Below are 12,907 nucleotides of genomic sequence, written 5' to 3' on the forward strand. Positions count from 1 at the left end.
AGTGCAACACATCTCCTTCGCATAGAGTTGATCAGGTTGTCAATTGTGGCCTGTGGAATGTTGGTCCACTCCTCTTCAATGGCTGTGCGAAGTTGCTGGATATTGGCAGGAACTGGTACATGCTGTCGTATACGCCGGTCCAGAGCATCCCAAACATGCTCAATGGGTGACATGTCCGGTGAGTATGCCGGCCATGCAAGAACTGGGACATTTTCAGCTTCCAAGAATTGTGTACAGATCCTTGCAACATGGGGCCGTGCATTATCCTGCTGCAACATGAGGTGATGTTCTTGGATGTATGGCACAACAATGGGCCTCAGGATCTCGTCACGGTATCTCTGTGCATTCAAAATGCCATCAATAAAATGCACCTGTGTTCTTCGTCCATAACAGACGCCTGCCCATACCATAACCCCACCGCCACCATGGGCCACTCGATCCACAACACTGACATCAGAAAACCGCTCACCCACACGATGCCACACATGCTGTCTGCCATCTGCCCTGAACAGTGTGAACCGGGATTCATCCGTGAAGAGAACACCTCTCCAACGTGCCAAACGCCAGCGAATGTGAGCATTTGCCCACTCAAGTCGGTTACGACGACGAACTGGAGTCAGGTCGAGACCCCGATGAGGACGACAAGCATGCAGATGAGCTTCCCTAAGATGGTTTCTGACAGTTTGTGCAGAAATTCTTTGGTTATGCAAACCGATTGTTTCAGCAGCTGTCCGACATCTGTGGCATTGTGCTGTGTGATAAAACTGCACCTTTCAGAGTGGCCTTTTATTGTGGGCAGTCTAAGGCACACCTGTGCACTAATCATGGTGTCTAATCAGCATCTTGATGTGGCACACCTGTTAGGTGGGATGGATTATCTCAGCAAAGGAGAAGTGCTCACTATCACAGATTTAGACTGGTTTGTGAACAATATTTGAGGGAAATGGTGATATTGTGTATGTAGAAAAAGTTTTAGATCTTTGAGTTCATCTCATACAAAATGGGAGCAAAACCAAAAGTGTTGCATTTATATTTTTGTTGAGTGTATGTTAAATAATAAAGGTTCTATGTGAATCTTGAAATTTTTGACTGTATTTTCATTTAAAGCCATTAATTATATACTTGTGTTATAATATGATTGGGTCATCATAAAATACTGCATGTAATAGAGATATAAACTGTGAAATGCTTGTGCAACTAGGGACTGTTATGACCATAATTGTACAAAATGAAGGGGATTTGTGGGATTCAAGGGTTTTTATTTCCAAACAAGATCAATTCAGTGGTGTTATGTTTGAGTCTGTTCCTTCTCTCCAGTTTTGGAGAAGACCCTCTCACACGGCACAGAAGTTGCTGGCATATGAAGATAGATTTTGTCCAGCTTGTAAAGAGTTGGATAAACATCTCCCTCCCTATCTCTTCTTGTAAATTCACTGCAGAAAGTAGTTATGGGGAGCATTAGCATGGCTAAAAACCTTCAGCTTCCCCAGACCTCCCAACCAAGGCCCTTGTGACCCCCAGCTATTTTAAGCATTTTTCTTCATTTGCCTCTCACATGCCTGTAAATGACCTTGCTGAAATATTTAGGAAGGAGGGTGGACGTGGAGAGGAGAGCAATCAAGCAGAGTCTAGTATATTTATTAGTAAACAAGAAGTTTTGTTTTTTTCATTAAGGTTAAAGTTACCAAAGTTTTTTGGTGTGAACTATGCGTGTGCAGAGTCTCAACCCAGCCAAAGTCCCAAAGTTGGCAACCCTGCATTTCATCTGTCCACAAAAGCTTAGAAAAATCTGTCTTCAGACATTTCTTGGCCCAATCTTGATGTTTCAACTTGTGAGTCTTATTTGGTGGTGGTTCCTGTTTCAGCCTTCCTGACCTTTCCCATGTCTCTGAGCACTAAACACTGAACACTTTGTACTTCTGGACACGTCAGGTAGGTTGCAGTTCTGGGATATGGAGGATAATGGAGGATATGGAGGATAAACGGATCCTGGCAGTGTCATGCTTAATTCTTCTCAGGTCTTTTGCAGTTACTTTGCGTCTTTTCTCCTTCACACATTTCATGGAATGCTGTTGACTATTTGCAACAAAATGTTTGATTGTTTAGTGATCATGCATAAAATGCTTAGCTATTTCAAGAATGTTGCATCCCTTTGAAAGGCACTTATAATTATTGACTTTTCAGTGTCTGTCAACCTCTTTTTTGGCCCATTTTACCAGAGGTAATTATGCACACCTTGATTTTGGGTATTAATCCTTTGGGCCACACTATCCCACATTCCACACATATCACATGAGAATGTTTAAAACCAATAATGATTAGGAACTATCCTATCGTAAGGTCAGAATACTTACTTGCCTAATAATTGTGCACACAAAGTATATAAAACTGATGCACATTAGTTACTGTATGTGTTCATGTATTTGTGCACGTGCACACTGTGCATTCAATTATGAGTTTAAGAAGACAACAGTGATCTACTCACGTGATTTTGATTTTGCAAAGGGCAACAAGTGGGTATATGATGAGGTCAAAGATGGGCACAAAAAGGAGAATGAGCAGAGGATTCAACATCTAGAAAACACGGAGATAAGCACATTTTAAATGACTATACAAAGGTTAAAAAGCCATCAAATCAGAAAGCTCACAGATATACAGCAAAGAGAAGACACCACCTGTAAAGTGATGACATAATGGCTGCGATAAACACTTGTAAAAGTATTTTTCATGGAAGTAATAAAAGTTGTTATTATCACTACGGTAACATTCGCAGCCAAGTCAGGATTCTGGAACACTTGTGTATAAGAACTTTTAAATTCTGTTCTGTTTACCCCAACATGCTGCAAAGATGTGTCCTCGGCTAACCTTCAGCTCATGTGCAAGAATAACAGACGCCGTGATTCACATTTTTGCCCACTGCTAAAAGACGATCAGATTCACAATACATCAGGGAGTAAAGCTGGTCTCCCATTGCTGATTTCTGACAACTGTTGTGTACTTTTTGTCTAAAAACAATAAACAACAATCAGGTCCTCCATCGGGGCATAAAACCTTGTGTAATCAGGAGTAACAGTGGCACTGTAGAACTTAGTGACCAATCAGGAAAATTCTGAACCTGTCCAAAACAATCGGGATGTTGTGACACATCATGATCCACAAGTGTGAATAAGTAATGTGTATCTTTTAATTTAATTTTACAGCTGACTTTGGACTTCATTTTCTTACTGCATCATGAAATAAATTGTTTCTGCTTGAATGTGGATTTGCCTGTGCAGTCACTTTGGTCCCAGGTTATATTTAAATGCTAAAATTAAAATACAATGCAGATTGTTTTCTATTTTGGAGCAGAACACTTTCATTGACCAGAGTGGGCAGCAGAGTGTAGCACAGTGGTCAGTCAGTATGTGTGCAGGGTGGTACGTTCATTGACTCACTGTTCACTGATCTCTTTAAATCTCTTCTGCAAATATAATGTGCCATAATCCTATGACAAAGAACTATTAAAGATCCTCTTTAGCAGAAGACAGTTTTCAGATGTGAATAGATGCATGTTAGCTTTGTCGTAACATTGTTTTAAGCACAGACATTAGACATAGACTGCACACAGTATGGTTGTGAGGCCCCAGAGGCGGCACAGGGAGAGGAGGCAGAAACGCGGATGCCAGTGGGCCTGCTACCCCAGCTAAGGAACCAACTGCACAGACCTCCACTACCATGTATCTTCCCCACTAATGCCAAATCTCTTGCAAACAAGATGGATGAGCAGCAGTCACAGACTGCCTACAACCACTACATCTGTAAGTGTTATCCCCTGAAATTTAGTGAATCCTGGCTGCGCCTGCCTATCCCTGATGCCACAGTGAAGCTAGCAAACTGCACCATTCACTGCTACGACTGGACCAAAGCCTCCATTAAGAGTATGGGAGGGGAACTCTATGATTAGGTGCTTGAAGACTGGTGATCGGACAGCCGAGTAATAGACATCCACTGCTCACTGGACCTAGAGGCCATGTCTATCCATTGACAACCCATCTAAATCAAATCAAATCAATTTTATTTATATAGCGCCAAATAACAACAAACAGTTGCCCCAAAGCGCCTTATATTGTAAGGCAAGGCCATACAATAATTACGGAAAAACCCCAACGGTCAAAATGACCCCCTGTCAGCAAGCACTTGGCAACAGTGGGAAGGAAAAACTCCCTTTTAACAGGAAGAAACCTCCAGCAGAACCTGGTTGGGGCTGAGGGAGAGAACCAGGAAAAAGACATGCTGTGGAGGGGAGCAGAGATCAATCACTAATGATTAAATGCAGAGTGGTGCATACAGAGCAAAAAGAGAAAGAAACACTCAGTGCATCATGGGAACCCCCCAGCAGTCTAAGTCTATAGCAGCATAACTAAGGGATGGTTCAGGGTCACCTGATCCAGCCCTAACTATAAGCTTTAGCAAAAAGGAAAGTTTTAAGCTTAATCTTAAAAGTAGAGAGGGTGACTGTCTCCCTGATCTGAATTGGGAGCTGGTTCCACAGGAGAGGAGCCTGAAAGCTGAAGGCTCTGCCTCCCATTCTACTCTTACAAACCCTAGGAACTACAAGTAAGCCTGCAGTCTGAGAGCGAAGCGCTCTATTGGGGTGATATGGTACTATGAGGTCCCAAAGATAAGATGGGATCTGATTATTCAAAACCTTATAAGTAAGAAGAAGAATTTTAAATTCTATTCTAGAATTAACAGGAAGCCAATGAAGAGAGGCCAATATGGGTGAGATATGCTCTCTCCTTCTAGTCCCTGTCAGTACTCTATCTGCAGCATTTTGAATTAACTGAAGGCTTTTCAGGGAACTTTTAGGACAACCTGATAATAATGAATTACAATAGTCCAGCCTAGAGGAAATAAATGCATGAATTAGTTTTTCAGCATCACTCTGAGACAAGACCTTTCTAATTTTAGAGATATTGCACAAATGCAAAAAAGCAGTCCTACATATTTGTTTAATATGCGCATTGAATGACATATCCTGATCAAAAATGACTCCAAGATTTCTCACAGTATTACTAGAGGTCAGGGTAATGCCATCCAGAGTAAGGATCTGGTTAGACACCATGTTTCTAAGATTTGTGGGGCCAAGTACAATAACTTCAGTTTTATCTGAGTTTAAAAGCAGGAAATTAGAGGTCATCCATGTCTTTATGTCTGTAAGACAATCCTGCAGTTTAGCTAATTGGTGTGTGTCCTCTGGCTTAATGGATAGATAAAGCTGGGTATCATCTGCATAACAATGAAAATTTAAGCCATCTAATAATACTGCCTAAGGGAAACATGTATAAAGTGAATAAAATTGGTCCTAGCACAGAACCTTGTGGAACTCCATAATTAACCTTAGTCTGTGAAGAAGATTCCCCATTTACATGAACAAATTGTAATCTATTAGATAAATATGATTCAAACCACCGCAGCGCAGTGCCTTTAATACCTATGGCATGCTCTAATCTCTGTAATAAAATTTTATGGTCAACAGTATCAAAAGCAGCACTGAGGTCTAACAGAACAAGCACAGAAATGAGTCCACTGTCTGAGGCCATAAGAAGATCATTTGTAACCTTCACTAATGCTGTTTCTGTACTATGATGAATTCTAAAACCTGACTGAAACTCTTCAAATAGACCATTCCTCTGCAGATGATCAGTTAGCTGTTTTACAACTACCCTTTCAAGAATTTTTGAGAGAAAAGGAAGGTTGGAGATTGGCCTATAATTAGCCTATAAGATAGCTGGGTCAAGTGATGGCTTTTTAAGTAATGGTTTAATTACTGCCACCTTAAAAGCCTGTGTTACACAGCCAACTAATAAAGATAGATTGATCATATTTAAGATCAAAGCATTAATTAATGGTAGGGCTTCCTTGAGCAGCCTGGTAGGAATGGGGTCTAATAGACATGTTGATGGTTTGGAGGAAGTAACTAATGAAAATAACTCAGACAGAACAATCGGAGAGAAAGAGTCTAACCAAATACCGGCATCACTGAAAGCAGCCAAAGATAACGATACGTCTTTGGGATGGTTATGAGTAATTTTTTCTCTAATAGTTAAAATTTTATTAGCAAAGAAAGTCATGAAGTCATTACTAGTTAAAGTTAAAGGAATACTCGCCTCAATAGAGCTCTGACTCTTTGTCAGCCTGGCTACAGTGCTGAAAAGAAACCTGGGGTTGTTCTTATTTTCTTCAATTAGTGATGAGTAGTAAGATGTCCTAGCTTTACGGAGGGCTTTTTTTTATAGAGCAACAGACTCTTTTTCCAGGCTAAGTGAAGATCTTCTAAATTAGTGAGACGCCATTTCCTCTCCAACTTACGGGTTATCTGCTTTAAGCTGCGAGTTTGTGAGTTATACCACGGAGTCAGGCACTTCTGATTTAAGGCTCTCTTTTTCAGAGGAGCTACAGCATCCAAAGTTGTCTTCAATGAGGATGTAAAACTACTGACGAGATACTCTATCTCACTTACAGAGTTTAGGTAGCTACTCTGCCCTGTGTTGGTATATGGCATTAGAGAACATAAAGAAGGAATCATATCCTTAAACCTAGTTACAGCGCTTTCTGAAAGACTTCTAGTGTAATGAAACGTATTCCCCACTGCTGGGTAGTCCATCAGAGTAAATGTAAATGTTATTAAGAAATGATCAGACATGATAAGTCTTCAATTTCCATACCATAAGTCAGAACAAGATCTAAGATATGATTAAAGTGGTGGGTGGACTCATTTACATTTTGAGCAAAGCCAATTGAGTCTAATAATAGATTAAATGCAGTGTTGAGGCTGTCATTCTCAGCATCTGTGTGGATGTTAAAATCGCCCACTATAATTATCTTATCTGAGCCAAGCACTAAGTCAGACAAAAGGTCTGAAAATTCACAGAGAAACTCACAGTAACGACCAGGTGGACGAGAGATAATAACAAATAAAACTGGTTTTTGGGACTTCCAATTTGGATGGACAAGACTAAGAGTCAAGCTTACCTTCTAGCTACCACAGGAGCTAACGGCAGCCATTGTGACTGCTGTTTACATATCCCCAATGCTAACTTTAGCATGGCCCTTGGCCTGCTTCAGATCATCTAAAAATCTGAGGGCCCATCTTGATGGTTGGGGACTTTAATAAAGCATGCTTCAAGACTGTTCTCCCCAAATTCCACCAGCACGTCAAGTGTGCAATGAGGGGTGAAAACACACTTGATCATGTTTATTCTAACAAGCATGCCTACAGAGTGAACCCCCTCCCCCACCTCGGACAATCAGACCACCTTTCTCTGCTCCTCTTTCCAGCTTACACCTCTTCAGTAGGCAAACAAAACCAGCCACCCAGACCATCAAAGCCTGGCCTGGAAATGCCCTTGCCCAGCTGCAGGACTGCTTTGCTTGCACAAAGGTGAGCATTTTTGAAGATCAGGACCTGGACACACAGACGGAGTCTGTCCTCTTCTATATTAGGTGCTGTGTAGACACCATCACCAAAAACGGACACATCCAGGTCTTTCCAAATAGGAAACCCTGGATGAAAAGGAAGTCCAGACCCCGATCAGAGCTCGTAACGTGGTCTTCAGGGTTGGAGACAGAGCTCTCTATGGCACCACCAGAGCTGACCTGAGGAGGGGCATCAAACAGGCTAAAGACTCCTACAAAAAGAAAATAGAGGGATACCTGACGGACAATAACGCGTGCCAGATGTGGAGGGGCATCCAGGCATTCACCAATTACAAAGGCTACCCCTCCCCAACATCCTCCAGCACTAGTAGCACACTGGCAGAGGAGCTAAACAGCTTCTTTGCCCGGTTCAAGACCACCACCACACACCTGCAGTCGCTGCCTCCCCCTGGTTCCAGCACCTCACCTTTCTCTCTCTCTCCAGGAGCATGAGGTGAGGAAAATCCTAAGAGCATTCAACCCCAGGAAAGCTGCTGGCCCTGACAGTTTCCAGGGGGCAATCATTAAAGCATGTGCAGACCAACTGGCAGGGAGCCTCACCAAACTCTTCAACCTCTCCCTAGCACATGCCACCGTTCCCACATATCTGAAGGCCTCCACCATTGTCACCATCCCCAAAAAACCTGCCATAGACAGCCTGAATGATTACAGACTCATTGCCCTGATGTCTGTAATCATGAAGTGCCTGGAGTGATCAGTCTCCCAGCACATCAGAGACTGCCTCCCTCCCTCCCTTGAACCCACCAGTTGGCTTACAAGGCAAACCAGTCTACAGAGGATGCCATTGCCCTCACTGTCCACACAGCACTAAGCCACCTGGAGAACAAGAAGAGCTATGTGAGGATGCTCTTTGTGGACTACAGATCAGCTTTTAACACCATCATACCGGACATTCTCATCACCAAATTGCTGAAATTACAGATCCCCTTCCCCACCTGTAACTGGATTAAAAACTTTCTGACTCACAGTCTGTGACTTGGCTCCCACCACTCCTCCACACTCACACTAAGCACTGGTTTTCATCAAGGCTGCATTCTGAGCCCTCTACTGTACACCTTGTATAACACCCATGATTGCTACCCATACAACCAACCACATCATAAAATATGCCAATGATACCACAGTGCTTGGACTCATCTGTGATGGGGACAAGACAGCGTACATGGATGAGGTGGAGAAACGGTCAGAGAACAACCTGGCCCTAAACATTCATAAGACAAAAGAACTCATCATGGACTTCAGAAAGAACAGACAGAACTACCCCCTTCCTTGCTCATAAACAGAGAACAGGTAGAAGCTGTCACCACCTTCAGGTTTCTGCACACCCACATCTCCACAGACCACTCCTGGACCTCCAACATCAGGGCTTTGGTTAAGAGGGCTCAGCAGTGGCTACACTTCCTGCGTGTCCTCAGGAAGAACAACCTGGACATGAAGCTGCTGGCCTTCTATCAGTCCTCGGTGGAAAGCATACTGACATAATGTCTGGGTGTATGGTACACAGGCTCCACAGCTGAAGACAGGAAGGCGGTGCAGAGAGTCATTAACACTCCCCAAAAGATCATCGACTGCCCTCTGTCCAGCCTGGATACCATCACCACATCCTGCTGCATGAGGACAACTAAGGCCATCACAGGAGACCACACTGCCCACTCCGTGTTTGATGCTACAGGTCAACAAGTTTCCACACCAGCAATCTGACAAACAGCTTAACCTCTTGGGCCATATGTACTGACAGACCTACTCCAAGAAACACCCCCACCACCTGGACCAGTTATACAGCTTCATGACGAAGAGGTATAGAGGAGGATTTTCTTAAAAAGAAGACTGAAAAGTTTAGGTACAATTTTCCAGAAGGTACATCTGAGAAAGGTACAACTGAGAACTCATCAGTGAAATCACCTGCTGGAGTCAGTGGCCGCAAAGAAAACCTGCACCCTCTCTGCCCTTTCTGGAACAGTTTAAACACCACTGGTCTTGTGGTTAAGCGTTGGGCTTGAGACCAGAGGATCCTCGGTTCAAATCCCAGCCTGACTGGGAAATCACTAAGGGCCTTTGGGCAAGGTCCTTAATCCCCTAGCTGCTTCCGGTGTGTAGTGAGCACCTTGTATGGCAGCACCCTCACATCGGGGTGAATGTGAGGCATTATTTGTAATGTGCTTTGAGCGTTTGATGCAGATGGAAAAACGCTATATAAATGCAGTCTATTTACCATTTACCATATCCTTTGTGGGCCAAAACAAAGGATGAGTGGATCAAATACAGGCTAAGGGCCCAACATTGGACAGCCATACACATGCAGGCACACAGAGGCCACATCACTTTAATATATAGATAATAATGTGATGAAATGGCATCCCTTCCAGAGGGAGCTGTGGATGCTCATCCACATTTCTCTGAGCACCCCGGGGCCGGTACAGGACTCACTGGCTCCCTCTCTGCTGTTGCTGGGTGGCAATTTCCTCCACAATTTAACTATGTATACTGATTAAGACATGCACATGTGAGGACTTTAAGTTTGTATCTGAACTCTTTCTGAATGTTGTTGTGTCAGATATCACAATATGGATTACTGTCTTCTTTTCAAGATCTTCAAAACAATAAAAAAAAAAAAAAACTTGCTCAGAATTACTCCTGAACTAGTCAACTGACCGTAACTGACAACACATGCAATTTGTTCATTTGGGATCACCTGCAGGAGACCACGTCATCCTACCACTGTCCCACTAACACACCTGTACCATAACACACTTTATATTTGTGAGTGTTAATTATGAAGGAGAATAGAAATTAGTCCAGATTATCTAGGGGCCATTATTTTATTAACTGTTTCAACAAAGACTACAACTGTTATGTGTTACAACTTGTGTACATTAAAGACATGCAAAGTAAGTTGTGCAGCCAATGTTGCTTAGAGACTTGTAATTCCACTGAAGTGCTAATAGCCTTCTTTCTTTTCTTTCTTGATGTTATAGAAGGGGAAAAGTAAAACATGATGGACTGTTTGTGAGGACACCTGTAATTGTTTAATTGAAAAGCTTTGAAGGCATCAGTGATGCAGAGCTGCAAACAGGCAGCAGAGCCACAGGAGAAGAGCTGCACATACCTGCATGTGATCAGGCTTCAAAATGAAGGCGTCACTCTGTAATTACACACAAGGATTTTACCTTTGCATAACTGTGATTTAAAGTTCACTTCTCACAGAAAGTGTCATAAAAGTTGCTGAAACCTGAATGACTTTAAATGAGAGTCATCCCAGCAATAAAACAGCACAATGGCCTGAAATAAAATGACAATCTGCAAACACACCCAAAAAAAAAAAAAAAAGTTCTGCTTTACACCCTGTGCAATCACACGAGGATCACTGATAGCAAAGTGCATTCAAAGTTGTCCATTTTGAAAGTTAGCACAGTAAGTAGATAATTAAATGTAATGGCAAACTTACAATGGCCAAGTTCATCCTAGTGGCTTGGAGTGTCCATCGGGAACCCTGCAGGAAAAAAAATCAAAATTAAAAACAAAATAATTCTGTAACATCGGCAACGGCTCACAGGGGGACACATATGTGTAAAATATCACTGCAATTGTGCATTTTGTGGACCACAAAATGCACAATTGCAGTTATACACAAATTTTGGTAAAAGCACCAGATTTTGCACAGACATTGTTTGATTTATATATATATATATATATATATATATATATATATATATATATATATATATATATATATGATGAGATGAGGTATACTTTATTGAGCTCTCAGTGGAGAAATTATGTATTATGTTTACACTCCAGTTACCTCAGACAGCAATTAGTCAACCATTATTACTTGTTTACCGTACTAATGCTGCACATCAGAATTAAAGACAGCACATACACATTTGACATTATTTATGTGCACTAAATTTGAAGAAGTCCGTTATCCGAATTGATGCAAGTGGGTGAAGGTCTCGCGGCAACCCTGAGTCACGCCGCCGTCAGCTAAAACCGCGCCGCCCCCGTGGAAGGGAAGGGATGACGTGAGCAGAAGCCGGAGTGCAGGGTGTGTGATGGGGATAGGAGGGGGGTGGGGAGAGGGAGAAGAGCATGCTTCAGTCCTGTGAAACAGTTTATTGTCTTTGTGAGTTGAGATAAGAAGCAGCCAAATGTTTACCAAGGCCAAAGACATTCCTCTGGAGGAAAACAGCAGGGCAATTTGTCCTTCAGGCTGATAAGCCTGCCGTGTTGTGGTCTGAGCAGTGAAAAACACTTTTTACAGCTTCACTTGAACAACCAAATCCCAAGTGTGAATTAAGAATATTCCCAATCATGAATTAAGAATATTCCCTGGCCTCCGAAATCTTCATCTGGAAGGCGTGCACCTGCTCCAACATGTCATCCAATTTGCATCTGAGTTCAAGAGTCATCGCAGTCTGAGAATGCAACGTGTTGCCCAACTCGTTAATCATGACGGACAAGCCAGGGGCCGTGGTTCTTGATGCCACCGTCTTGCAAATTTTCCGGTAGATCAGGGCAGCACATAAGCCAGAAAGTACCAGCCCTGCTACCATAAGACCAAAGATGAATAAATCCTTGACGTCCTCCACAGAGAAAGGCGCAAAGCATGCAATACCCCACAACCCTCAGGAGTCAAGAACATAGCCCGCAGGATACGTTCCATCTGGGCAGGCAGGATCCCCCAGTCCTGATCTTCTTGTAGAAAAGATGGTGTCAATAGCGTTCAGAGACCAGCTGATCAATTCCATGGTTCCATGGTTGCCGAAAAAATGCTGATGTCCACGTCTTTTCACAATTCCTGTGCTAGTCAGACGACATACCGGATCAAGACAGCATCCAGTTTAGAAATGAACGGCACATTCCACTGTTACAAGAGTTTTTGTCATGGACAGAGGAGCGGTTCCACCGCGCGTCACGGTGGAGCTGCATGGCGCAAAGCAACGCCGTGATGAAGCCTTCCAGGACATGTTGGGGCAGGTCCAGCTCATGCACAATCACAATCGGATAATCACACGACTGAAAAGCAACCGGAATCCATCTGAAATCCACCTTTAAGCCATCCTGTGAGACCAACACCGAGGTGGTTTTGTCCCGCGTAATGAACGGCTCCGTGGCGCGTAAATCTTAGTGGTGATACGGATCACGATCCGGATCCAGGAATTTTCTAAAGGATTCTTCACCATTGCGGGATAGGGGGAATTTTGACATTGTAGTTTCTAACTCCACAAAAACAAGGCAGAAAGGCTTGAAAATAATTAAGGTGTAACATACTCAAATGTTCTATCAAACAACAAAGTTTGGTGATGATCGGGTCCAGATTCCGGATCTGGTGATCCAGAATATGCAAAAATATAGGGAAAATATACAGGAAAGAAAAGTGTATGTATCATAGTTTTGGTTGTAACACTGACTTGTTGAATAGATCACT

At 42.8% G+C, this 12,907-nt stretch overlaps 1 protein-coding gene across 1 annotated transcript in view; it reads right to left on the bottom strand.

The window, feature by feature from the left end:
- slc15a2 (solute carrier family 15 member 2) overlaps positions 1 to 12,907 on the bottom strand; it is a 148,287-nt gene that overhangs the window by 64,291 nt on the left and 71,089 nt on the right. Inside the window, exons 11-13 of the mRNA XM_034185769.1 lie at positions 10,925 to 10,969; positions 10,586 to 10,621; positions 2,486 to 2,574 (exon numbers count right to left, since the gene is read on the bottom strand). Coding sequence (XP_034041660.1) covers positions 2,486 to 2,574; positions 10,586 to 10,621; positions 10,925 to 10,969 — 170 coding nt within the window. The remainder of the gene's footprint in view (positions 1 to 2,485; positions 2,575 to 10,585; positions 10,622 to 10,924; positions 10,970 to 12,907) is intronic.

This window comes from Thalassophryne amazonica, chromosome 14 (assembly GCF_902500255.1).
Source record: "Thalassophryne amazonica chromosome 14, fThaAma1.1, whole genome shotgun sequence".
In the NCBI taxonomy this organism is placed as follows: domain Eukaryota; kingdom Metazoa; phylum Chordata; class Actinopteri; order Batrachoidiformes; family Batrachoididae; genus Thalassophryne; species Thalassophryne amazonica.